Genomic DNA, 27,831 nt, shown 5'->3' on the forward strand with positions numbered 1-27,831 from the left:
TCTCTGGTGGCCTAGAGGCTGCAAAGGCCCTCAAGCTCAGTGTGTCCCAAAGCAAACCTATGGCACTCACTCCAGCACACACCTGCTTTGGCCTCCATGAAGCCACCTCTTCCCTCACCTCTCAAGCTAGAAATTTCTTGGCACCACCCTCCCCGTTCCTATACCTCCCCCCACTTTCAATCAATCATGGAGTCCTAAGTGCCTGGTCAATTCATCACCTCTGTCCCTCCACCAATACCCCTGACTCTCCCACCTGGGCCACCCGGTGAGCCCATCTGGTCCCCTGGTTCCCTCCAATCCATTTTCACTCTGAGCTTTATGATCTTTGCTAACTATGAATAGGATTCATGTCATCCGCTCCCCTACATAAAACCTTTCTAGGCTTCTCTTTGCTCTTAGAAAATGGCAACTGCCTAAGAGGCCACACCTGGGCCTGTCCCACCTCCCCAGCCCTCACCTCCTTCCCAGGGCTCTGCATCCCTGCCCCCCATCCACCTCCTTCGCTGTGTGCCTCCAGGCCCTCTGCCCTCCCGGATACCTGCCAGTGCTGAGCCCTCTGAGCCCTCTGTGTGGGACAGGCTGTTCTCTCCACTTGGCCTGGTAGGGCTCCTTGAGGAGCCCTCAACCCTCCCAACGGGGTGGAATCCGCCGCTGTAAACTTCCACAGGGCCCTGTGACTCCCCTCTGCAGCACTTCCCTGCACGTCTCCCTGGCAGTGTGAGCTCCACAGTTCACCTGCATAGCTCCCATGTGCAGGGGACTCGCAAAGGAGCGTCTTTGAGCTCCAAACCCAAGTCTCTAGTGGCCTAGAGGCTGCAAAGGCCCTCAAGCTCAGCGTGTCCTGGGCTTATCATTCCTGGGGGTATAACCTGGGGTTATAATTCCACTACTGGCTGCATAATTATTCGATCCACAATTTTTGGACTCAGCCCAGCTCACTTCTGCCCTGGACTTTGCACTTGCTCTTCCCAGTGCCTGGCGTGACTTTCCCCACACGTCAGCCTGGCTGGCCTCCTCAGCTCCTCGGGTCCTTCTTTTCTTTTTGAGATGGAGTCTCACTCTGTGACCCAGGCTGGAGTGCAGTGGCACGATCTCAGCTCACCGCAACCCCTGCCTCTCAGGTTCAAGTGATTCTCCTGCCTCAGCTGAGTAGTTGAGATTACAGGCACCTGGCACCACTCCTGGCTAATTTTTGTATTTTTAGTAGAGATGGGGTTTTGCCATGTTGGCCAGGCTGGTCTCGAACTCCTGACCTCAGATGATCTGCCCGTCTCGGCCTCCCGGAGCACAGGGATTACAGGTGTGAGCCACCATGCCCGCCCTGCTCCTCAAGTCCTTCTTCTAGTGTCACCTTCGAGGTGAGGACTCGCCAACAACCCGATGGAAACCTGCAAGGCTAGCACCTCCCCAGCCCCACACTCCCTAACCCCTTCTCTAGGGTGTTGCCATCTTCTGACATACCATTTATTTTATGTCTTGTTTAATGTGGGTGCATCTGTCTCTCAAATGTCGTGCAGCTGGGTGCGGTGGCTCACACCTGGTCTTTGGGAGGCCCAGGCAGAAGGATCACTTGAGCCCAGGAGTGGAGACCAACCTGGGCAACAGAGCAAGACCCTGTCTCTCCGTATTTTAAAAAAGGAAATAAATAATAAATGCATCAAATGTCACTCCCGGGGGGCGGGAACTCTGCCTTGTTTCCTGCGGCATCCCCAGGACTTGGACAGCTGCGGGCCCAGAGCCGCGACGCCTGCAGCAGGCCCGGCTCCCCGACTGAGCACATGGGCACAGGCTTGGCACACGCACTGCGGCATTCACGTATCAGCGAACACATGGGCATCTATTTATACATGAAGACACGAAAATGTATTCATTTCTTTTAAAATCAGAAGCAAACGGTGAGAACTGTGAGGCCGAGGGGAAGTTTTCCTCTGGGATCCTGGCAGACCCTGGAGACCGCGCCGTCGTGCGCGAAACACCGGGACGGGCCTCCCGCGCGAAGGACCCGGGAGGACGCCGGGCTCCCCTCCCGTCCGCGGGGCCCCGGGCGCGGCGCCGCTTTAAGGCTCCGAACCCCGCGCGGATGCAGAGGCTGCGGCCATGACGTCAGCGCCCCGCCCCGGGTGATGCTGCAGCAGCCGGGACCGCGGCCGGGCAGGCAGCAGCCCAGCGGGGACAGGGATGCCTGCCGTCTCCACCCACAGGTACCACCGTCTCCTCCGCGCCCTCCGCCCGCTCCCTGGCTCGGTGCCTGCCGGAGCGCCGCGCCCTGGGCCCCGGGGTAATCAGGGCGCCGAGATCGGGACCCGAGGCCGGCACGGAGACCTTTGTTCCTCGTGGAAGTCTCATGAATTGCAGAGTCCACGGAGCTCCTCCGTCTCGCCCCTCCGAGGGCAGGAGCCTCGGGTCCAGGGGAAGGTGCCGGCCAGATGGCAGGTGCTCTCATCCTTGCTGGCAAGGGGAAGAAACCCCGGCCTTGGCCCCAGCTCCTGATGCGCTCCTTGAGCCGGAGGCCTGGTCCCTGGTCACCTGGGCAGGTGTCATCCGCTCCCGGCTCACGTCTTGCCTGGGGCTGAGCCCTCTTGTTGACCAGGGGCCTGGCAACGCCCCTCAGCATCCCAGGGTTACTTAGCGAGGGCACCGAGGACTCCCCTTTCCCGAGCGAGTCAGCACCGAGGGGAACGCTCTGAGATGGAAGCCGTTCAGCTCCTTCTGCCCTCGACAATAAGCAACTTCTCCAATTATTTCTAGAGTGACAGCCTTGCATGTTTTTCAGTTCTTATAGGGAAGCAGAGTCAGGTGCGGAGAAAGCCACGTTCAGGCTGCACCTGGCCTGTGCTTTTGGGAAAAGTTGGCCCTGGAGTAGGGGTCAAGCTGCCGGAGATGCAAAGTGGGAAACGGCCGCGATTCAGTAACTAGCCTATTAAGTGCACCCTCCCAAGTCCGCAGAGCCCCTTCCTGGTCCGGGAGGACCTCAGTGAAGAATTTTGAGAATGGGTAGAAAGAAGTATGAGGGGCTGGGCGCCGGCGGCTTATGCCTGTAATCCCAGCACTTTGGAAGGCCGAGGGGGGTGGATCACCTGAGGTCAGGAGTTCTAGACCGGCCTGGCCAACATGGGGAAACCCCATCTCTACTGAAAAAACAAAATTAGCCGGGCGTGGTGGCGCATGCCTGTAATCCCAGCTACTTGGGAGGTTGAGGCAGGAGAATTGCTTGAACCTGGGAGGCGGAGTTTGCAGTGAGCCCATATTGCACCACTGCTCTGTAGCCTGGGTGATAGAGTGAGACTCGTACCAAATAAATAAATAAGTAAATAAGCCTGAGGAAGGGAAGTGGCCCAAGGCAACCCCGTGGCAGGAACCCATTTTCATAAAGAGAAGAAAGAAATGAGGAAATGGTTTTGGCTTGTAGTAGGATCGTTGCAAGCATTCAAACTACATGGACACTGATTGCTTTTATTATTCATTTGCCGCTTAAACTTCCCACAACACAGTTTGAGGGATCTGTTACTTTAAACATCCCCTGTACTCCAGAAGCATAGTGGGCCCCTGTATAACCTTTGGGGGGTCCAGGGAGATGAGTGCATTTCCTTTTGACGAGTAAATGGTCATATGGTGCACTAAAGGTGGTCTGGCGAATGTTTGCATTTGTGTATTAAAATCAGATTTTATGATCTTAATTTCCACTTTCACCCATTTTTATGGAAACTTAAAAAATGTTTGTTTTTTTTTTTTTTTTTTTTTGAGACAGAGTCTCACTCTGTTGCCCAGACTAGAGTGTAGTGGCACAATCTCGGCTTACTACAACCTTCACCTCCTGGGTTCAAGCAATTCTTCTGCCTCAGCCTCCGGAGTAGCTGGCATTACAGGCACTCACCACCATGCCCAGCTAATTTTTTGTATTTTTAGTTAGAAACGGGGTTTCTCCATGTTGGCCAGGCTGGTCTCGAACTCCTGAGCTCAGGTGATCTGCCCACATCGGCCTCCCAAAGTACTGGCATTACAGGCATGAGCCACTGTGCCTGGCCTCAAAAATGGATTTCTAAAGTTCTTCTTAGAATAAACATTTGTGAACAACTTTTACTAAATGTAGTTTTAATAAAAATGGTAATGCCGATCCCCAGATTTGAAGATGAATCCTTAGTAAAGACTTTCCCAGCCAGGATTAAACTAGATTTAATTCTGGTTCAGATGCTAGAGAGAAGTTCATTGAGTGTGCGAGGGTCTCCCTTCTGCTGGGACAGGCTGCAGTGGGGTGTGGCGGAGGTGGCAGTACAGTTGTCCTCTTGCAGGTAGAGAAGTGGGCCATCTACGTAGTCCACTTTAAATAAGGTCGAAGAGGCTCCTCTTTTCAAAAAGACACTTCAGGAGCTGGGCATGGTGGCTCATGCCTGTAATTCTAACACTTTGGGAAGCCAAGGCAGGTGGATCCCTTGAGCCCAGGAGTTTGAGGCCAGCCTGGGCAACGTGGCGAAACCCCATCTCTACATAAAAAAAAAAAAAAAAAAAATACAAGAATTAGCCTGGTGTGGTGGTGTGCACCTGTAGTTCCAGCTATTTGGGAGGCTGAGGTGAGAGGATCACCTGAGCCCAGGGAGGTTGAGGCTGCACTAAGCCATGATGACTGTACTCCAGCCTGGGCTAGATAGACGGAGACTGTCTGTCTGTCTCTCTCTCTCACTCTCTCTCTCTGTTTCTCTCTCTACACACACACACACACACACACACACACACACACACACTTCTGCCATATGCTGTTTAAAGCTGAAATTTTTCCAAATTGGGCCACAGTTCTTCGTTCCAAATTTAAAGGGAAGCTTTCTAATGCACTTAAGTTCACATTATGGTTAAAATGCTGATCAGAAAGAGCAGGAGATATGTCTGTGTGCCTGAAGGTGGGAAGAGGCTGGGCAGAGGGATGGAAAGGGAGTTGGCCACTGAGGGCATACGTGGGTCTGTGACCTTCGGGCAGAGTCCAATCCAACTGTCCACCTCACCTGTGCTGGGTCTCACCCCCGACTCGGAAGGAGATGGTCTTACACGGGGTTGGAACTGGCGCTCTATTTCTGTGCTTTTGATGAATGAAGCTCCAGGGGATGCTAACTGCTACTTGGGTTTTTGGAAGGAAGACCTGCCAACCGGCAGGTTTTACCATGCAGAAGTGCTTGAGCTAGGCCAGTGAGGAACATAAATAAGATTAGCTTTTTAAACATGTTAATCTTGATTTACTCCTTATAAATGAATTCTATTTCAAATGAAGTATTACTTGTCTACATAGTTCTTAGGTTCATCTGTTCTCTTCCTACAGGAAAGCGTAGTATTTTCCAAGGCCACAGGATAAGTCCTTTATAGAAGTGACAGGAGACTCTGTCTCTGCTATGTCACTCCCTGTCACCTTGGAATAAAATCCATCTCTTAGCAAGGTTTCAAGGCCCTCCGTGATTAGCTAAGACCTTTCTGAGGGCTTCATCTCTCACCCCACCCCCACTGGGCCCAACTGTTACTCATCTCTCTCTTTTACCCAATGATTCCACCACCCAGGAAGGCCCTTTCCTCCACCTTTTCACCTAACTCGAGGACAAGAACTGTGCCTTTCTTTTATCTCTATCACCTCAGTGTCTTGGTACTCAATACTCAGCTGAATTAGAGGCTGGGTAGGTGGGTGGATGAGTAAATGTTTGGAAGGGAGGATAGGTAGATGGGTGAATGGAAGGATGGATAGAGGAGTGGGTGGAAGAATAGGTAGGTGGATGTGTGGATGGTTTTTGGATGGACAAATGAATAGATGAATAGAAGAGAGGATGTGTGGAAGGATGGATGGGTAGATGACTGAGTGGAAAGATGGATGAATGGATGGCTGGGTGAGTGGGTGGAAGAGTGGGTGGTAGATGAATGGGTGGATGGATGGATGGATGGATAGATGGATGGATGGGTTGGTGGGTAGATGGATACATGGATGGGTGGGTGACTGGATGGGTGGATGAGTGGATGGATGGATGGGTGGATGGATGAGTGGGCGGGTGGATGGATGGATGGGTGGGTCGATAGGTACATGCATAGATGGGTAGGTGGGTGGGTTGATAATACATGGATGGATGGGTGGGTAGGTGGGTGGATGGATGGATGAGTGGGTGGATGGATAGGTGGATGGATGGATGGGTGGGTGGGTGGATGGATGGATGGGTGGATGGGTGGATGGATGGATGGGTGGATGGATGGATGGGTGGGTGGATATATGGATGGATGGGTGGATGAGTGGGTGGGTGGATGGATGGATGGGTGGATGGATGGGTGGATGGGTGGATGGACAGATGGGTGGATGGATGGATGGATGGATGGGTGGATGGGTGGATGGATGGATGGATGGATGGATGGGTGGGTGGGTGGATGGATGGATGGGTGGATGGGTGGGTGGGTGGATGGATGGATGGGTGGATGGGTGGGTGGATGGGTGGGTGGATGGATGGATGGATGGATGGGTAGATGGATGGATGAGTGGGTGAGTGGATGGATGCATGGATAGGTGGGTGGGTAGATGGATGGATGGATGAGTCATTGGATTAACACAGTGTTCTTTATCCTGCTGAGATGTCTCTAGATCCAATCATTTTCACCATTGGTGTCTTCCAAAGAGAAGAAAGCACAGTCTCTGAGTGGTTAGGGTGGTGGAAGAGTTTTAGATACAAATCCGGAGTGAGGAATTTCAGAGTGATTAGTAAATAATTTATTTTTTTATAGTAAAAAAAAAATAGTGTGATGGAAAGCTGTATAGTAAGTTAATGTCAGAAAAAGAAGAGCCTTACTTTTGAAGCTTGAAACTAATTTTGAGAGAAAGCCTGTGATATTTATCTTGGCCAGTGACAAGGGCCATCATCAGAAATCAATGCTGGGAAAGTTGTCCCAGTTTGGGGGCCTATGTCTCAGGAAGGACTTCAAAGGGAATTTAGTCTGTTGCTTTTTTGTGGAGCAGGTGGGGTGGGCTGTGTCTGAGAGAATCCTGGGACCCTCCGCCCCCGCCGTTATGTTGGTGTCTATCTTTTCCCCTCTGATCTGAGCAGCTTTCCTCTCCTTGTGCTTATAAAAGTGGACATTGGCTGAAACACACAAGCTAACATATTAGAATCCATTCTGTTAATATTAATAATCTAGCTTACTTTCAAATCGGTGAAAAACAGTTCGACGCTTTGGAGCCGGTGCCTAAGTGGTGCAGGTTGCAAACCTCAGCTGGGCAGAGGACAGGGGAGGATGGGAGTGGAGGGGTGTCTATCTGGGAAGGCCTTGAACTTCCTCACTCCTTACCTAGGTCATGGGCATTGTGAAAATGCTTAAAAAGTAAGTTGAAGCTGGGGGGTGGGGATCTGTTTCTCAGCTCTCCCTGGTTGTGTCCCTCTGCATTCGCGTGTTGTCTGTGACTACAGGATTCCAGAGTTTGGCTTATTTCTTTAAAGAAAGCATTTTTGAATACTGTCAAAGCCTCAATTCTCCCCACTGGACTAAAACTCACTTGTCAGTGGGTGCTAAAGGAAAGAGGCTCGTGTTAAGCCCATTCAGCTGCCTTTAGGGAGGGTCCCCTGGCCTACTGCGAAGGAGGGAACACAAGCGTTAGGGAGTGGAGGGGACTGGCTATGACTATCCGAGGAGAGAGGAGCTGTCCCTGCACCGCAAGGAAGCACTCAGGGTGCCTGGGGGTGGTTCCTAACCATGCCCGGTCTCTCTTCCTCTCTGGTCCCCTGGGACCTTCAGGGAAGGAAAAAATTAGCCCTGGAAATGGGCCGCAGGTCCTAAAATAGCCTGGTGTCCTTGGAGGCCTGAGAGAAGCTGAGAGGCTCTCACTTCCTCAGGATAGTCCCGACCGAGCCTCTGTTTGGGGGATGGTCCCTTTGAGTTTGAGGTGGGGACCTGCAGGACGGGGGTCCTCTCTCTGAGTAGGGAAGGCACTGGGCTTCGGCCTCCTGGGGCAGAGGAGCTGCAGATGGGAAAGTGAGGCCCAGAGCATCTACCGTGAGCAGTGGGCTCTGCTGTTGGGGGACGGTGTTTGACTCTAAATTCTGCAGTGTGAACTCAAATGTCAGGGGAGGACTACCCAGGCAGAAGTAACTGTGGCCCCCCTCAACGGGCTTTCCTCGCAGGGACGCCCACCAGCCCTCGCCACGATGATCCCCGCAGCCAGCAGCACCCCGCCGGGAGACGCCTTCTTCCCCAGCGTGGCCCCACAGGACTTCTGGAGGTCCCAGGTCACGGGCTACTCGGGGTCCGTGACACGACACCTCAGTCACCGGGCCAACAACTTCAAACGACACCCCAAGAGGAGGAAGTGCATTCGTCCCTCCCCACCCCCACCCCCCAACACCCCATGCCCGCTTGAGCTGGTGGACTTCGGGGACCTGCACCCCCAGAGGTCCTTCCGGGAGCTGCTTTTCAACGGCTGCATCCTTTTTGGCATCGAGTTCAGCTACGCCATGGAGACGGCGTACGTGACCCCGGTGCTCCTGCAGATGGGCCTGCCTGACCAGCTCTACAGCCTGGTGTGGTTCATCAGCCCCATCCTTGGTGAGCCCCAGCTCCTCCCCGATGGTGGAGGGCCTCTGGAAGCTTCCAGAAGCCTCATTGCAGCAGCTTGAGGGTCCTTAGGGGAGAAGGGAGGATCAAGAGTTAAGTTCCCCTCATTAGTCTGGGACTGTGGGGAGCACAGGTACTGCCCGTCATATCCCAGATTTTAAGTTCCTTATCAAAACCAGACAATAGAACAGGGATTTAGCAGCCCCCAAGGGCTGACACCATCTCATGCCAGGCTCTCCTTGTCAGAGGGTCCAAGTCATAGCATTTGGTGTCATGTGGGCCTGGAAGGTCCTGAAATTTCTTGGATTCCCAAGGAAAAGTCGTGGCTGCTTAGGGCCTTAGGGTACAAAGTGGAGGATTTAAGGAGATGCCGAGCGATCCCAAGAGTTAGCTTTGGTTTCCGAGTTCAGGGTTTTGTCACTGACTCTGTTTCATCATCTTATTCTTTTGATGCACTGGGGGTGTTTGAGAGCAGCCACTTCAGGAACGTGGAGGCTGATTCGATGTCCCCATGTGCCGTGGGGACCCCGGCGGACCCCAGCAATGACCACTGGCCTGCTCTGTTTCAGGATTCCTACTGCAGCCTCTGTTGGGTGCTTGGAGTGACCGGTGTACCTCAAGGTTTGGAAGGAGACGCCCTTTCATTCTTGTCCTGGCTATAGGTCTGTTGTTTTGGCATGGAAATAAAATGGAGAGGAAAAAAAAAAGGCCCCAACTGCCTCCTTTTAGGAAAATTTAAAAGAACGTTGACCATAGTAGTTACCCAGATAGCTCTGGACTCGCACTGGTGTGAGGCAGGGAGTGCCCGGTAACCTGACCTGAGTTAACTGTGAGAATAGATCCTTTGATCATTTTTAAAAATGAGTTGATAAAGTTCATCTCATTTCTTCTCTGCTTAATGAAATAAAAACCCCCATCCAAGTGCAAAATATATGGTGAGTTTGCAGGTGACTTTTCCACCAGGCTGTGCTTGAGGTTTAAGTTTTAAAAATTCTTGGGTCCTAAAGATTCTAGACATAAGTTGTGAGCTGCGGGGGATAGAGCTGGTCTGCATTTTCTTGGGGTGACTTTGTTTCTCTGTGTCCAGGGGCACTGCTGGGCCTCTCACTCTTGCTGAATGGCCGGGACATTGGCATCGCCCTGGCTGACGTGACCGGCAACCACAAGTGGGGCCTGCTGCTGACCGTGTGCGGGGTGGTGCTGATGGACTTTAGTGCCGACTCAGCAGACAACCCCAGTCACGCCTACATGATGGACGTGTGCAGCCCCGCGGACCAGGACCGAGGCCTGAACATCCACGCCCTCCTGGCAGGTGAGTCTCCCTCAGCAGGGCCGAGGCTGGGTCTGCAGGGCTGCAGGCTTCAGACATGTGGCTTTTGAGGCCCTTCCTCACTCCGTGATATAACAAAGAAGCTGGGAGAATTCCAATATATAGAGAAACACTGAAGTGATTGAAAATACATATCTTGGCCGGGTGCGGTGGCTCATGCCTGTAATCTCAGCACTTTGGGAGGCCGAGACGGGCGGATCATGAGGTCAAAAGATCGAGACCTTCCTGGCTAAGACGGTGAAACCCGTCTCTACTAAAAATACAAAAAATAATTAGTCGGGCATGGTGGCGGGTGCCTGTAGTCCCAGCTTCTCGGGAGGCTGAGGCAGGAGAATGGCGTGATCCTGGGAGCTGGGTGACAGAGTGAGACTCTCTCTCATAAAAAAAAAAAAGAAGATACATATCTCATACAACACCCATCAACCACAACCTATGCTGTTGACACATAAACAACAATTATAGGTCTATAAATCCAAATGTTTCTATTCATGGATTCTCATTGTCTGAGGTAGTTATGTTCTACAAAGTCACCACAAACCCTGAATTAGCAAACACCGAGTCTCGCTCCTAGGAACAATACAGGGTTAGGTTCCTGTGAGCCTCCGGTCACAACATTTTCATCAATGGATCAACATATAACCTTGTTGTATGAGTTTCTGTTTAAAACCCCTTATTTCATCTGTGCCTTTGGCTGATTAATGTTGAATTGACGGCCAACAGCGCTGCAACTCACACCTGAACGAAGCATCACTGTTGCACACATTTTCTGCACAAGGTGCATCCGGCCTTCTTGCACTTGGGAACGTCAGGCACCTTGGAGGCCATTTAAACAGTGAAACACCAACAGAAAACATAAAAATGTAAAAAAGGTGGCACCAAATAGACCACACAAAAAAACTCTTGCTTTGGCCAGGTGCGGTGGCTCACACCTGTAATCCCAGCACTTTGGGAGGCCGAGGTGGGCAGATCACCTGAGGTCGGGAGTTCGAGACCAGCCTGACCACCATGGAGAAACGCCATCTCTACTAAAAATACAAAAAATCAGCCGGGCGTGGTGGTGCTTGCCTGTAATCCCGGCTACTCGGGAGGCTGAGGCGGGAGAATCGCTTGAACCCGGGAGGCAGAACTTGCAGTGAGCCGAGATCGTGCCACTGCACTCCAGCCTGGGCAACAGAGCGAGACCCCGTCTCAAAAAACAAACAAACAAACAAACAAAGACATACCAACTCTTGTTTCCAGTGTGAGTGTGGAGACAAGAAAGCAGAGCTCAGCCCTGTGGGGCCTCAGCTGGACCATGCGCCCTTGGAAGTGCAGGCGATGTGCTGTTGTGTGCAAATCCTTGAATGATGGTGAGAGCACCGTGAGGTCTGGTTCTGGGTTTACCTCACTAAATGGTAGTGAGGAGGTGAATTCACAAATACAGAATCTACAGAGAATGAGGATCGAGTGTGTGTGCATGGCCACACGTGTTATACATACCATGTGTGGATGTGTGTATATATACACACCTGGGGCATGCTCAGTGGCAAAACAGGAGAAATGTTACCATCAAAGTCAGGAATGAGGCAAGACTGCACCCGTCCCACAGAACCACTGCCATTAGGGAGACACAAACAGAAGGAGCGAGGTCAGCCCCACTGGTCTCTGGGGCTGGACGTACGGAAACTTCAAGGGAATTGGCTGCAAAGCAGTGCAGGAGTTCAGTATGATGCTTAGCTATCAATGTGCTGTATAAAAATCAATACTGGTCGGGTGCAGTGGCCTAATCTCAACACCTTGGGAGGCGAAGCCAAGAGAATTGCGTGAGTTCAGGAGTTTGAAATCAGCTTGGGGGAATAGTGGGACCACATCTCTAAAAACATAAAATTAAATAAATAAATAACTCTAGCTTTTCTATATAAAATATTTGCCTTGTTGCAGAATAAAATGGAAGAAAAAAATTCCATTTAAAATAGCAACTGGGGCTGGGCATGGTGGCTTATGCCTGTAACCCCAGCACTTTGAGAGGCTCAACTGGGTGGATCACTTGAGGTCAGGAGTTCAAGACCAGCCTGGCCAACATGGCAAAACCCCATCTCTACTAAAAATACAAAAAATTAGCCAGGTATGTGTTGCGTACCTGTAGTCCCAGCCACTCGGGAGGCTGAGGCAGGAGAATCGCTTGAACCCAGGAGGTGGAGGTTGCGGTGAGCCGAGATTGCGCCACGCACTCCAGCCTGAGCGACAGAGTGAAACTCCATCTCAAAATAAATAAAGTAAAAAATAAAATAAAAAACAAATAAAATAGCAATTGGCTGGGCTGAAGGTAGCGAGTTGTCTTGATTGATGGCTCACAGTCAGTTACAGACGGAACTCCTTCCTCCACTCTTTCCCCAGCCCTCACTGCTGCACTTGACTAGTCTTGAAAAAGCAATAGATATTGGAACGATGTTTAAAAATCAAGGGAAAGGCTTAATGAGACCCATACAGGACCTGAATGAAGAGGCTGGGTCACCCAGTGGTTGGGGGCTCGGGCTCTGGAAGCTGAAAGTCCACACTGAGCAAATGGCTCGGCCTCCCCAAGCCTCTCCTGGAAAATGTTGCTGCTTCTCTCCCTGTTTCCACACGTGCACTGCTGTGGGCGAGGGAACCTCTAAAGGGGCCATGCTGGGCAAGTGCTGGGCTTGGCAGAGTGGAAGAGGGACGTTGGTTTTTACCTTACGCCCGTCTATGAGAATGCACCACTTCGATCATTCAAGAAAATTAGTAACAAAGTTCATCTGGGCCGGGTGTGGTGGCTCATGCCTGTTATCCCAGCACTCTGGGAGGCTGAGGCGGGCAGATCACCTGAGGTCAGGAGTTCGAGACCAGCTTGGCCAACACGGTGAAACCCCACCTCTACTAAACATAGAAAAATTAGCCGGGCCTGGTGGCGCATGCCTGTAATCCCAGCTACTTGGGAGGCTGAGGCAGAAGAATTGCTTGAGCCCAGGAAGAGGAGGTGGCAGTGAGCCGAGATGGCGTCACTGCGCTCCAACCGGGGCAACAAGAGTGAAACTCCGTCTCCAAAAAATAAAGAGATAAAAGATAAAGTTGATCTGAAATCTGACCTTGGATAAGGGTCATGAACAGCAATGATGTCTTTCAGGAGAGGAGGAGGGAAGGTAATTAGAATCATGAGCGTGGGAAGTCAAGAATAATGAAATGCCCGGGGGCAGTGGGGAGGCAGAAAGACTCCGAAGTCTAGAAGAACAGAGGCAGAGAAGGGACGGGACTGGGGCTTTTAAATGGGCATGCGAGTGAAATGAAAAGGCCCATCTGGGACAAAGGAAGGAAGATCTGCAGTGAAACCTCGAAATAATGAGATCCACAGTCATGCCACCCTTGGGTATGTGTGGAAGGCTGAGCTGGGAGTGTCCGAAGCCCAGGCCTGTCCGTAGAAGTTCTTATTTGAAAGGTAAACCCCTCACGTGGCCAAGTCTTCCCCAAACCAAAAATCCCATGCTGGTAGCAGGCAGGTTCCTCCTCACCAGCAGCGGTAAACCGAGAGAACCCTCCTCTCCTCTCAACACTAGACGGACTCAAAATGTGGCTCAACTCACAATAAAACAAAACAAAACACCGGATCCCTGATGGGGTGGGTGTCGTGGACGTGCAGCTGGCTGGGGTGGAGCCCCTGTGGCTTCCCTGGCTTTTGCCATTGAAGCACAAAGCCAAGCTGGAAGAAGCCGCGGGGTCTGGAGGTAAATCTGCCTGCTGCTGTTGGCTGGGCCCCCACGGCATCGCCCACAGTTTCTTGCCGTGCTCTGTGGCCAGGGCTGGGCTGGCCGGTGCCCCGAGGCGTGGAGCGAGAACAGCAGGAACAGCAGTGATCCAATCCCTACTTTTCTGCTGTGGGCTGATGGCTCAGAGACCAGAGAGCTGCCCGCCAGGGTGTGGGGAGGCGGGACCCGTCTGTGGTCACCAGAAGGGGTGACTCTCCTCATGGTGTTCCATGCACGGGGACAAACACCCACGTGCACACGTGTGGTCGGCTGTGTGTGGGCGATGGGGTCGGCCCTGAGCTGGAGGGGGCCTTGGAGGGAGGATGCATCCGGTGTCAGCATTTGCTCCAGGGGCCTGAAAGGTTACGGGGAAAGTGGAACAGGCAGGAAGTGGAAGGGGATGTGGGCAGGTGGTCACTGTGCTGCCGCTGGGGGTCGCGCCAGGAAGGGCCCTGCAGGTGGCCGTGCAGGACAGGAGGGAGACCTCCTCGAGGGGCCTGCCCTGGGAATCCTGTCCCATTTCGTTGGGGTTTAGGTGGGACGAGTACTGTGCCCACATCCCTGGAATGGCCTTGGCTACCTTCGTGTCCTTCTAAGAAACGGAGCCACCACGCTTGGGCCTTCTCCTCCCGCAGAAGGGAACTCAAACCCTGTCTCTTTCCCCAGGTCTCGGAGGAGGCTTCGGATACGTGGTCGGCGGAATCCACTGGGATAAAACTGGCTTTGGGAGGGCCCTGGGGGGGCAGCTCCGTGTCATTTATCTCTTCACCGCGGTCACCCTGAGCGTCACCACCGTCCTGACCCTGGTCAGCATCCCTGAGAGGCCGCTGCGGCCGCCGGGTGAGAAGCGGGCAGCTATGAAGAGCCCCAGCCTCCCGCTGCCCCCATCCCCACCTGTCCTGCCAGAGGAAGGCCCAGGTGACACCCTTCCGTCGAACGTGGCCACCAACTTCTCCAGCCCCATCTCCCCACCCAGCCCCCTCACACCCAAGTATGGCAGCTTCATCAGCAGGGACAGCTCCCTGACGGGCATCAGCGAGTTCGCCTCATCCTTCGGCACCGCCAACATAGACAGCGTCCTCATTGACTGCTTCACAGGCGGCCACGACAGCTACCTGGCCATCCCCGGCAGTGTCCCCAGGCCGCCCATCAGCGTCAGTTTCCCCCGGGCCCCTGATGGCTTCTACCGCCAGGACCGTGGACTTCTGGAGGGCAGAGAGGGTGCCCTGACCTCCGGCTCTGACGGAGACATTCTGAGGGTGGGCTCCTTGGACACCTCTAAGCCGAGATCGTCAGGGATTCTGAAGAGACCCCAAACCTTGGCCATCCCAGACACGGCCGGAGGAGGGGGTCCCGAAACTAGCAGGAGAAGGAATGTGACCTTCAGTCAGCAGGTAACAGCAAATGTTGGGGGAGCCGGGGCTCAGAGGGCAGCGTCGGGGGTCCCCCTGGTCAGTTACATGACGAACAGGGAGAGTCCATCCAGGAAGAAATTCCCGGCTGTCATGGAGGTATTGTCAAGTGCTTTGGCCTAAAGAGAAAAGCCTTAGAGGCCAGGCGCGGTGGCTCACGTCTGTAGTCCCAGCACTTTAGGAGGCTGAGGCAGGAGGATCGCTTGAACTCAGGAGTTTGAGATCAGCCTGGACAACATGGCGAAACCCCATCTCTACTAAAAATACAAAAAGTAGCTGGGGCGTGGGGCACACAAGTGTGGTCCCAACTACTCTGGAGGCTGAAGAAAGGATGGCTTGAGCCCAGGGGGTTGAAGCTGTAGGGAGCCATGACTGCACCACTGCACTCCAGCCTGGGTGACAGAGCAAGACCCTGTCTCAGGAAAAAAAAAAAAAAAAAAGACAAGTCTCAGAAACATGACGTCTTCCCCTGCATGTTAGTGAACAAGTTCTGGGCCTGAGTCCACCTATGAGTGAGTGAGTTCAGAGCATTTGTTAGGTATCAGGTGGTTTAAAATCCTGGCTGGGAGCGACAGTGACAACTCTTTTAAACACTTATGTTTGCCCAAACGTAATTCAGGCCGGGCTTGTCCTGCCAGTGAGTTTCTTACAGGCATGGTGTGCACCCCACTTGTTCCTGGTATTTTTCCCTAGACGTCCGGGCTCCAGCCCATTTTGGCAGTGGGAATCCCGTGCCAGTACATCCAAGTCTTCCCTGACAGTGAACCTGCAGATGTGTCTGGGATCATCCCTCCTGGTGCCTGACATCGGTTCACTCCTGGAGGCTGTACAAATGGGAATCTCCAGGGCAGTGCCATCTTCCGCGAAGGCCAAGAACCTTCCAGAAAGCTGTTTGAGTTGTATTTTCTATATGTCAGATGAGCTGCAAGACCACCAACTGATCTGTGGGGTTTCATGGGCTGATTTTTTTTTTTTTTTTTGGAGACAGAGTCTTGCTCTGTTGCCCAGGCTGGAGTGCAGAGGCGTGATCTCAGCTCACTGCAACCTCCACCTCCCGGGTTCGAAGGATTCTCCTGCTTCAGCCTCCTGAGTAGCTGGGACTACAGGCGCCCGCCACCACGCCCAGCTAATTTTGTATTTTTAGTAGAGACGGGGTTTCACCATGTTGGCCAGGCTGGTCTTGAACTCCTGGCCTCAAGTGATCCGCCCACCTCGGCCTCCCAAAGTGCTGGGATTACAGGCATGAGCCACCACACCCAGCCAGAATCCATGGTCTTTAAGTAAAGAAAGGTTATTCTCTTATTTAAAGTAGACATAAGAGTTACTGGCCTGCCCACCCCAGTGGGCGTTGCAGGAGGAGAGTGCATTTCAGGAGGAATGTGGTGTTCCGGGTCCTACAAAGCCCAGTGTCATTTGCCTGGTCCCTCGAGGGAGGCAGCTGGAAAAGCCGAGCAGCCTGGAGACCTGGCCCAGGAGACGCCTCACTTGGCTACAGAGGCACGTGGGCCGTGTCTCCTAAATGGAGTAGACCCTGCTCTGCCTGGTCCTGTCCCGTTGGGTTTAAATGGGACCCGGTCCTCAGTTCATTTCCCCCTCAGGGGTTCACGTGTCCTGTCTCTGCCTAGATGACTTCCCTGATTTAGTCGGAGGTTAACTGGAAATGGGGCTTGCACTGTTCATTTTCCTCTCCTCTCCTCTCCTTTCCTTTATTTTCCTCTCCTCTCCTTTCCTTTATTTTCCTCTCCTCTCCTCTCCCCTCCCCTCCCCTCTGCTCTCCTCCCCTCCCCTCCCCTTCCCCCTTTCCTTTCCTTTCCCCTCCTCTCTTCTCCTCTCCTCTCCTCTCCTCCCCTCCCCTCCCCTTCCCTTCCCCCTCTCCTCTCCTCTCCTCTCCTCTCCTTTCTTTTTTCTTTTTTGATTATTTTGTCTTGTTTTGGTTTTTACATACTTTTTAAAAATATAGAGAGATGGGCTCTTACCGTGTTGCCCAGGTTGGTCTTGAGCTCCTGGGCTCAAGCGATCCACCTGCCTTGGCCTCCCAAAGTGCTGGAATTACAGGTGTGAGCCACCGAGCCTGGCCTTGTTTGGTTTTGTTTTGAGACAGGGTCTCACTCTGTTGCCGGGGCTGGAAGACGGTGGTGCAATCACGGCTCACTGCAGCCTCAATCTCCCAGGCCCGAATGATCCTCCCATCTCAGCCTCCTGAGTAGCTGGGACTACAGGTGTGTGCCACCACACCCAGCTAATTTTTTAATTTTTTTTAGAGATAGGGGTCTCACTATGTGGCCCAAGCTGGTCTTGAACTCCTAGGCTCCAGCGGTCCTCCCAACTTGGCTTCTCAAAGAGCTGGGATCCCAGGTGTGAGCCACCACACCCGGCCCCGTTTTCTCCTTGGAGTGAGCAGGATGGTGCCTTTCGTTCGCTTTTCTCTGGTGTGTGTGGCTGGGGTGTCTTCATAGACATGTACAGTCTCAGCACGAGGAAGGTCGCTGCTTAGGCATGCGCAGGCCTCACAGGGACATCTACTGAGGCTCCTGGTGACACCAAGGACACAGAGAGCTCTTGTCTGGAAAGGGCTTGAGGAACTGGGAATCACTGGAGAGCCAGGAAAGCCCATCTTTATGAAGGAAAGGAAAGAGGTTTTCTTTTTTTTTTTTTTGAGACGGAGTCTCACTCTGTCGCCCAGGCTGGAGTGCAGTGGCCGGATCTCAGCTCACTGCAAGCTCCACCTCCTGGGTTCACGCCATTCTCCTGCCTCAGCCTCCCGAGTAGCTGGGACTACAGGCGCCCGCCACCTTGCCCAGCTAGTTTTTTGTATTTTTTAGTAGAGATGGGGGTTTCACCGTGTTAGCCAGGATGGTCTCGATCTCCTGATCTCGTGATCCGCCCGTCTCAGCCTCCCAAAGTGCTGGGATTACAGGCTTGAGCCACCCCACAGCGCCCGGCCGGAAACAGGTTTTCTAATTGCTCAGGTCGAGGGCACTGCCAGCCTCGTTGTGGATGATGCCGGGGTAATTTATCTTGCCTTTGTCAACACTGGATCATCCCAGACTGTTTCAAAAAGTTCAGACTGGCTTTAGATTCAGTTCTTTAGGTGTGGTTGAAAATCTCGGGCCAGACATGGTGGCTCATGCCTGTAATCCCAGCACTTTGGGAGGCTGAGGTGGGTGGATCATGAGGTCAGGAGATGGAGACCATCCTGGATAACACGGTGAAACCCTGTTTCTACTAAAAATGCAAAAATAACTTGACCCGGCGTGGTGGCGGAAGCCTGTAGTCCCAGCTGCTGGGGAGGCTGAGGCAGGAGAATGGCGTGAACCCGGGAGGCGGAGCTTGCAGTGAGCCGAAATCACATGGCTGCACTCCAGACTGGGTGACAGAGCAAGACTCCATCTCAAAAAAAAAAAAAAGAAAATCTCATCTTCATCCCTTTTTTCCATTTCCTTTCTCCGTAGAGTGTAATTTATGTATCAGTGCTTTGGGGAAAGTAAAAATCATGAGCTAAATATAAACACATCCAGGCTCAACGGAGACAGAGGCGTAACTGCAGCGCTGTTCCTCCGCAGGCGTGGGGGACGCGCTCTGCTGATGTGGGTGTCCTGGGAGCCGGCACTGCGGCCTCTCGGCTTCCTTTCCCACCGGGAGTGTCCAAGGCCGACCGCACCACAGACACCCCAGTGGAGCGAGGCTGCAGCGCCTCTTTGCTCTCAAACGTCTAAATTCAAAAACGACTAGTTCCCCGAGGTGGGAGGGAGGATCACTTGAGGCCAGGAGTTTGAGACCAGCCTGGGCGACATAGTGAGACCTCATCTCCATAACAATTTTTTTTTAATTAGCCAGGCGTGGTGGTGCACGCCTGTAGCCCCAGCTGCTCGGTAGGCTGAGGTAGGAGGATCACTTGAGCCCAGGAGGCTGAGGCTGCAGTAAGCCATGACTGCACCACTGCACTCCAGCCTGGGCGACAGAGCAAGACTCTGTCTCTAAAACAACAACAACAACAAAATGACAAGTTCCCCTGACTGGAGTCTGTACCCCAAACCCAAGCAGGGCTACTTGGAATGAAACCTTCTCATTCCAGGAGGAGTTTGCAAACCTAGTGAAAATGTCCATGGAATGTTGTTCTTGAGCCCCGGAAAGAAATCGAAGCCCCTCGCACCAGTTTCCATCCTGTTGACCGTGGGGCTTTTTGTGTGTTGTGTGAGCCCCTGTCGAGGGCCGAGGTGCTCGTGTGGGCAGGGCCACCCTGTCTTCTGTGTGGTGGAGGTTCCACCTGTCCAGAGAGAATTTTGAACACATGTTCCTGGTGGCCACCTTGAAATAAGTCTTTCCCAGCCTTCTCTTGTGAAAAAGAAAGGACTTCCTAAGTGTTTGGATCTGAACTGACCCACGTGTATTTCAAATGTATTTTGCATTTTACAAAGTCTTATCTCACTCCCTGTGGCACAGATCGTGTCCTGTGGCCAAACCGTAGGCATACCTGAAATGAAATTCTAGTCTTAGCTGGTCCGGGGCCTCGGAAGCGATGCCCTGAAGCCGTTCCTCTGAGGCTGCTGTCCACGCGGGGCTCATGCCCTCTGATATGAAGACAGACCGGTGCGGTGTTTCCGAGAACGCATTCCCCTGAGCAGAGCGGAGTCTGCGCTGCCTGATGGGGTGCGGGGCTCTGATGAGGGGTTTGTGGGCTCTTCCCAGGTCGCCAACATCCTGCTCAACGGCGTGAAGTACGAGAGCGAGCTGACGGGCTCCAGCGAGCGCGTGGAGCAGCCTCTGTCTGTGGGCCGCCTCTGCTCCACCATCTGCAACATGCCCAAGGCACTGCGCACCCTCTGCGTCAACCACTTCCTGGGTGAGCTCCCGGCCAAGCCTCCCCGTAGTCCCGGTCCTGCTCAGGGCTCTCGCCCCACTGGCCTCCCAGGATGCCCCTGAGCCTCCCTTCCCAGAACTTTTCTATGTTCACCAGCCCCCTACAGCAGCACCAAGGGCAGGCCTGGGGTGCGGTGGCTGCCCTGGAGGGCTTTTCTCCAGGGTGCCTGCCCTGGACAGCCCCAAACTAAACCAGGTGTCACCATTGAGAGCCACATAGCTCACTCTGGATCCGACACCTGGGTCTCCACAGAACCAAAATTCTTATTACCTGAAGCCCTTTGGACAACTCCACAGTGAAATGATGGACCCACACCTTCCCACCTTCCCACCTTCCAACTTTGTCTTGCTCTGTCTTCAAGCACAGACCCCACACCTGCCTGCCCATGTCTATTGCCGTTCGTAAATTCACACGGCTGGCCTTTGAATGACCAATGAAAAGCACCAACTTGCATTTCATTCCATTTAGTCTCTTTTCGCTGTTGAGTGGTTGAACGTTTGAACATGATTCAGAATTTGAGGCTGGGCACGGTGGCTCACGCCTGTTATCCCAGCACTTTGGGAGGCCAAGGCTGGTGGATCACGAGGTGAGACGATCGAGACCATCCTGGCCACCATGGTGAAACCCCGTCTCTACTAAAAATACAAAAATTAGCCGGGCGTGGTGGCGAGTGCCTATAGTTCCAGCTACTTGGGAGGCTGAGACAGGAGAATTGCTTGAACCCAGAAGGTGGAGATTGCAGTGAGCCGAGATGGCACCACTGCACTCCAGCCAGCCTGGTGACAGAGCAAGACTCCACCTCAAAAAAAAAAAAAAAAAAAAAAAAAGAAAGAAAAAAAGAGAAAGAAAGAAAAGAAAAGAAAAGAAAAAAGAATTTGAGATAATCTAGGCTCTCGTATATTGTGGGACATAAATCAACATGACCTTCTAGAAGGCAGTTTCGTAATGGGTGAGAATCTTGAAAATGGTCCTACCTTTTTCCCCTGTGACCTTACTCAGTATTCCATGCAAGCCCATAATCAAAAACTATATTCAGAATATATATGCAAGGTACTGATCACAGCATGGCTTAGGACAGCCACAGTCTGTGATCGGGGATAGAGGTGTCAAACAGTTGGGGAAGGGTTAAATATATCAGGGTGCACCCAGACTGTGAAATATTCTGCTGCCATCAAAATGAGTCTGTTTAATAATTCTCGATGGCATAGAACATTATAGATGATAATTCATTATGGTTCGAGAGGGCCTATAAATACCACCTTCCTCTACCAAAGACGGAATTCCCATGGTTCAAGGAACGGAGTGCTAAGCACATCTGCCAGCACATCCATGCCTGTGCTTCCTGGTGGATTTCTCCCAATTAAATGGACCCCCTCCCCTGTATTGCCGAGGTAGCTGGAGCACCTCCACTGCTACCCTTGCCTCATGTTTATAGAAATATATGGTGTTTTAAAATAAAAAAAAATTGTAAGGAAACTCTGTTAGTCTGTTCTCACACTGTTAATAAAGACATACCCAAAACTGGGTAATTTATAAAGAAAAAGAGGTTTAATGGACTCACAGTTCCACATGACTGGGGAGACCTCACAATCATGGCGGAAGGCAAAGGAGGCACAAAGGCACATCTTACATGGCGGCAGGCAAGGGGGCGTGTGCAGGGAACTGCCATTTATAAAACCATCAGGTCTCATGGGACGTATTCACGACCATGAGAACAGCATGGGAACCGCCATGATCCCGTTACCTCCCACCAGGTCCCTCCCGTGACACACAGGGATTACGGGAGCTACAGTTAGAGATGAGATTTGGGTGGGGACACGGCTAAACCATATCAGAAACGAACACAGTTTTAATCGCTCCTTGCTTTTATAACCAGTAGATACATGTTGGTTAGAGAAAGGGCAGAGTGCTGGCCTTTGCCCCCAACGTCATGAACCCCTTTCTTTCTTCCAGGGTGGCTCTCATTCGAGGGGATGTTGCTCTTCTACACGGACTTCATGGGCGAGGTGGTGTTTCAGGGGGACCCCAAGGCCCCACACACGTCCGAGGCGTATCAGAAGTACAACAGCGGCGTGACCATGGGCTGCTGGGGCATGTGCATCTACGCCTTCAGTGCAGCCTTCTACTCAGGTACCCGCCGCCAGCCAGGCTGGCACGGTAGTGAGGGCTTTGGTTGGGTTCCTGGAGCATGTGAAGTGAAGGCAGGTTCATGTCCTTACGATTGCAGACACTACATCCCAATTTGGGGGGCGCCACTGTCTTTCCCCGCTGCAGGGCACTGGGCCTGGGGGAGCCGGACTGAAGAAATGGAGCTTGTGGGCCTCAGGCCTCTGAGAGCTGGTGGCCTATGGGGCACGGGTGCTTGTCAGAACCTGACTATACCCGCAGGCCATAGCGAGGGTGAAGTGGGGGCCCAGGGGGAACCTGAGGCCATTCCCAGGCAGCGTACTGTCTGCCAGCCCCCAGCTCCTTCCCACTTTGATTCAGGGAGCAACCTGTCCCCAGGGAGGTGGGGGCAGGGGTGAGTGATCGTGGAGCATGGGAGTGGGCAGGGGCCAGGGGCCCAGATGACTTTGAGGTTCTCTGTCTGGGGTACCCTTGGAGCACGGTGCTTAGTTCATACCAGCGTGAAGCCAAGGTGCCAGCCCCATGGGGCCTGGCTGGTAGCGTACACTGGGCAAATTTTATCCCAGAGGTCCACACACTTTTTCTGCAAAAGGCCACAGAGTTGGTATTTCCAGCTTTGCCGGCCCAGCGGTCTCTGTTGCAGCCCCTCACTGAAAGCCACAGACAGGGGAAACCGAATGGGCGTGCCATGTGCCAGTAAAACTGCACTGTGTTCACTGAAATATGAATTTAATGTGATTTTCACATGTCACAAAATATTCATCTCTTTTTGATTTTTTAAATTAATTTTTTTTTAATTTACAAAACTAGTCTGCAGGTTGGACTTCGCCTTCGAGCCATAATCTGCCAACTGCTTTATTTTAGTTGCCTCCATCTTCATGGGTTCGAGCCCCAAAGCAGAGGGTCACTGAGGGGCTGCGGCAAGAAGAAATTTGTCAGATCTCACTTGCGAGTCCACGGGGCGGCACCTTGGGTGTTGGGTTCCCCCATAGCCGTGTGGCCTTGGGGCATGGGGAACTGGCCCCATTTTATCGATTCTAGGGAGCCCCGTTGCTGATATCCATGCTGTCGCCTCATCTTGGGGGCGTAAAGATGGTGGCCGATGACGGGATGGGCTGCTGTTGTGCCCATAATTACACAAGAACACAGAGGTTTAGCTCGAGACCCTCAGTCCTTGAGCCTTTTTGGTGTCACAACCCCAAGATCCCTCCACCTGCAGGAGCCCTGGGGGGCCTGACCCGAGCCGGTGTGAACAGGACACCCCGGTCCTGCCGTCCATCCAGACAGCCCTGTCCTGGGCTCCCGCCAGAGTTACTGGGGCGGTCTCTCAGCTCCCCTGGGTGCCCCAGGAAGTACTTTCTGGTCTGGGGCAAGTGGCCTGCCAAGCCAGGTCCCACCACTGCTAGCTTCAGGTCAGCCGCGGGGAGGTAGCGCTGGAAGCTGAGTCCCCGGAAGCTCTGGCCGTGTGGCACCGCTCACCCTCTCTGTGGCCCGCAGCGATCCTGGAGAAGCTGGAGGAGTTCCTCAGCGTCCGCACCCTCTACTTCATCGCCTATCTCGCCTTTGGCCTGGGGACGGGGCTCGCCACCCTCTCCAGGAATCTCTACGTGGTCCTGTCGCTCTGCATAACCTACGGGGTTTTATTTTCCACCCTGTGCACCTTGCCCTACTCGCTGCTCTGCGATTACTACCAGAGTAAGAAGGTAGGTGCTCTCCCTTGTCTTGCTTCGGGTCCGCTTCTTGGAGAAGCTCCTCCGGAGAACTGTCCCCCAGGACCAGCGGCACAATCCGCAGAGCCTGGTGCACAGTGATGACTGTCAAGACAGCAATGGCAGAGCATTCAACCAAGGGGGGCCCTTCTGAGCGTGGGGCGTGCACCTGCCTGTAATCCCCTCACTGCTTCCTTAGCACAAGCCTCCAGCTCACCCAGGCTCTGGGTTGGGCTCTGTCCTTTGCAGGGATGCACGGAATGGGAGGCTGCCCCTTCCTACTCCTTTGTCAGGTCACGGGGTCTCCTGTTGACGCCTGTCCCAGTCATTCAGGGTGGGGCTTATGGGGAGGCAGTGAAGCTCAGAAAACTCAGCAATCCAGATCAATAACATGTTAATACAGTATTTTTAAAAATCAGAATTTTTGCCAAAAAACCATGTAGAACAAAAACATCAATTTTTCTTTTCCTTTTTTTTTTTTTGAGATGGAGTCTCGCTCTGTCGCCCAGGCTGGAGTGCAATGGCACGATCTCGGCTCAGTGCAACCTCCGCCTCCTGGGTTCAAGCGATCCTCCTGCCTCAGCCTCCCAAGTAGCTGGAATTACAGGCAGGTGCCACCATGCCCAGCTAATTTTTTATATTTTTAGTAGAGATGGGGTTTCACCATGTTGGTCAGGCTGGTCTCTACTAAAAATACAAAAAATTAGCCAGGCGTTGTGGCGGGCACCTGTAGTTCCAGCTACTCAGGAGGCTGAAGCTGGAGAACGGCGTGAACCCTGGAGGTGGAGGTCGCAGTGAGCCAAGATTGTGCCACTGCACTCCAGCCTGGCCAACAGAGCAAGACTCTGTCTCAAAAAAAAAAAAAAAAAAATGAAATTTCATTTCACATAACTTAAAACATGGCTGTTTCAATCAATGAAACTCAAGTTTCTCCTGGATCCCAGAATTCAACCTGTATTTATAAACGTATAATATATTTAGCTACTATTTTGTTTAAATGAACTCGTTGGGCTAGGTTGGTAAATGTTATAATTTTTACTATTTTCTACAGAGAAAATAGTTTCTAATTCAAGTTGGAGCTATCTGTGCAGCAGTTTCTCTACAGTTGTACATAAATGTTTTTACTATAAAATGACCTAATGTATAAAATACTACTGCATGCCATAATAAAGATAGTAATACTTTCAAAAAAAAAAAAGAGAGGATCAATAACAGTGCTGAGCCACCCCATATTGGAATCTGAGGCAAAAAGAAAAATGGCATTTAAAAGTGCCTTAAAAGGCCGAGTGCGGTAGCTCATGCCTGTAATCCCAGCACTTGGGGAGGCCGAGGCGGGTGGATCACTTGAGGTCAGGAGTTCAAGATCAGTGTGGCCAACATGACGAAACTGTGTTTACTAAAAATACAAAAATTAGCGGGGCGTGGTGGCCCGTGCCCATAATCCCAGCTACTCGGGAGACTGAAGCAGGAGAATCACTTGAACCCAGGAGGCGGAGGTTGCAGTGAGCCAAGATTGCGCAACTGCACTCCAGCCTGGGTGACAGAGGCTGCGTAAATAAATAAACAGGCCAGGTGCGGTGACTCACGCCTGTAATCCCAGCACTTTGGGAGATCGAGACAGGTGGATCACGAGGTCAGGAGGTCGAGACCGTCCTGGCTAACACAGTGAAACCCCGTCTCTACTAAAAAATACAAAAAATTAGCCAGGTGTGGTGGCGGGTGCCTGTAGTCCCAGCTACTCGGGAGGCTGAGGCAGGAGAATGGCGAGAACCTGGGAAGCGGAGCTTGCAGTGAGCCGAGATCGCGCCACTGCACTCCAGCCAGGGTACAGAGCGAGACTCCGTCTCAAATAACTAACTAACTAAATAAATAAAGTGCCTTAAATTTTTGTTGATATTTTGCTCAGCATAGACTTTTAACAGCTGTACTGAGATATCATGCACCATCTAATAGCGTGTGACGTGCACCGTTCGGTGGTTTCGGCACACGCAGAGTTGTACAACCGTCACCACCGTCAATTTCAGAACAGTTTTGTCAGCCCAGGAAGAATCTGTCAGCTGTCACCCCTCTGACCCTCCCACTCTACCAGGCCTAGGTGACCGCTAACCTACTTCCTGTCCCCATGGACTTGCCTATTTGGGACGTCTCCTGTGATGGAGTCAGGCGATCCATGGTCTCTTGTGTCTGGCATCTGTGGCGCAGCTGTAGGCTTTGAGCTCCATCCATGCTGTTTCCTGGGTCAGGGCCTCATTCCTTTTTATGGTCACATAATGTTCCCACCATAATTTTCTTTTGCAGTGACTTTGAAATTTTAAAATGCTGCATTGAAATATTACCTGCACAGCCTGGGCAACATAGTCAGACCCATCTCTTTAAAAAAAAAAATTAAAAATTTGGCATGCACCTGTAGTCCCAGCTATTCAGGAGGCTGAGGTGGGAGGATCACCTGAGCCCAGGAGGCTGAGGCTGCAGTGGGCTGAGATTGTGCCACTGCACTCCAGCTTGGGCAACAGAGCAAGACCCTGTCTCAATAAAGAAAAAGAAAAAGGAAGGAAGAAAGGAAGGAAGGAAGGAAGGAAGGAAGGAAGGAAGGAAGGAAGGAAATGTGACCTGGATTACTGAGTTTCTCTCTCTCCCTTTTAATCTCATGCCTCAGTTGCCTCCCGTAGGCCTAGGCCTGATTTGTTTTAGGGAGTTTGGAGTCTGACACATTCAGCTGGGCTGGCCCTGAGCACAGCCCTTCTGATGGGGGTAGAATTGGCACAGGGAAGCCGCAGGGGAGGCCCAGGCTCCCAAGTCACAGCAATGCCCACTCACCCAGCACCTTGCAGACCGGCTGGTGCTGGGGGAGCTGAGTGACGGAAATCCATGCCACGGCTCCCCACTGTCGCTCTGCACAGACCACACTCTCAGCCACTGTCTCCCAGTGTGGCATGCAGGGAAGGGAGAGTGAGTGACGTGTCCAAGCTGGAGGCCACGAGGACCTCGGAGCCTCAGACAGAGGACCAAAGGGCGTCATGTGCAGAGGACTTTGTGGGGAGTGGTGTTGGGCAGGTCCCATCCCGGACGAAGATGAAGGATGGGATGGCGGGAGTGGAGTGGCCGCCTGGCTGTGCAGGTTGGTTTTCTTTGGGTGAGAGGACGAGGAAGAGCTCAAGTGCTGAGGGGGAAAGTGTCTCCGGCCACCTCATCTGCCCCATTAGTCACGGATTCTTTTCATTGTCATCATCTCTCCAAACAAAAACATTGTTAAACTCTTGGCTGAACTCCCTGTGCATGTCGGCACTGGAAAATGTGAGGCCGCTGTGCGTGGCCGCTCAGGCCTCCTGGGCTCGCAGGACACATGGAGCTCGGTCACCTCGTGCCGGCTGCGACGGGTCTCGCTGACACGTTTCTTCCTCTGTGTCAGTTTGCAGGGTCCAGTGCGGACGGCACCCGGCGGGGCATGGGCGTGGACATCTCTCTGCTGAGCTGCCAGTACTTCCTGGCCCAGATTCTGGTCTCCCTGGTCCTGGGGCCCCTGACCTCGGCCGTGGGCAGCGCCAACGGAGTGATGTACTTCTCCAGCCTCGTGTCCTTCCTGGGCTGCCTGTACTCCTCCCTGTTTGTCATTTATGAAATTCCTCCCAGCGATGCTGCAGACGAGGAGCACCGGCCTCTCCTGCTGAATGTCTGACATCGCGGAGCCTCGACTCTGCACACGCGCCTGCACCTGGGGGTCTGCAGCAGGCCGACCAGTGAGGACCAAAGGACCTTGGTGGACAGGGGGACAGGCTGCCTACTGGAATGTAAATATGTGATAAAATAATAAACGACAGCCGCAAAGCCTGCGGTTTCTAGGCATTGCTCTCCGGTGGCTGAGAGGTCCGTAGGGGATTGAGTTACCCTCCTGAGGACTTGAGCAGGGGGAGGTTTGTAAGAATCTTTTTTTGAAAGTAAAGGTGTAATTCAATGCTTCTCAACCAGGGGCAATTTTGCCACCCCACCCCCACCCCCGGGAAGACATCTGGCAACGTCTGGAGATAGCTTTGGTTGTCACAACTCAGGGATGCTGTAAACCTCCCACGGCACACAGGACCGCCCCAACGGCAAG

At 52.7% G+C, this 27,831-nt stretch overlaps 1 protein-coding gene across 1 annotated transcript; it reads left to right on the forward strand.

Moving 5' to 3' along the window:
• Nucleotides 1–2,105: 2,105 nt before the first annotated feature.
• On the forward strand, nucleotides 2,106–27,567 carry SLC45A1 (solute carrier family 45 member 1). Its single transcript, XM_025400651.1, has 9 exons — nucleotides 2,106–2,201; nucleotides 8,127–8,547; nucleotides 9,126–9,218; nucleotides 9,644–9,868; nucleotides 14,296–15,023; nucleotides 19,731–19,884; nucleotides 21,856–22,032; nucleotides 23,527–23,732; nucleotides 27,148–27,567. Exons 1-9 carry the CDS (start codon nucleotides 2,124–2,126, stop codon nucleotides 27,412–27,414), a joined length of 2,349 nt encoding a protein of 782 aa, XP_025256436.1. The 5' UTR covers nucleotides 2,106–2,123; the 3' UTR covers nucleotides 27,415–27,567.
• Nucleotides 27,568–27,831: the final 264 nt, after the last annotated feature.

Source organism: Theropithecus gelada, chromosome 1 (assembly GCF_003255815.1).
Source record: "Theropithecus gelada isolate Dixy chromosome 1, Tgel_1.0, whole genome shotgun sequence".
NCBI classification, from domain to species: domain Eukaryota; kingdom Metazoa; phylum Chordata; class Mammalia; order Primates; family Cercopithecidae; genus Theropithecus; species Theropithecus gelada.

Bases quoted from the DNA above. Each gene is read 5' to 3' on its own strand.
- SLC45A1 (XM_025400651.1), top strand. From the start codon at position 2,124: ATGCTGCAGCAGCCGGGACCGCGGCCGGGCAGGCAGCAGCCCAGCGGG. The intron at 19,885-21,855 runs GTGAGCTCCCGG...TCTTTCTTCCAG, and splicing joins CTGCGTCAACCACTTCCTGG to GGTGGCTCTCATTCGAGGGG. The intron at 22,033-23,526 runs GTACCCGCCGCC...TGTGGCCCGCAG, and splicing joins CAGTGCAGCCTTCTACTCAG to CGATCCTGGAGAAGCTGGAG.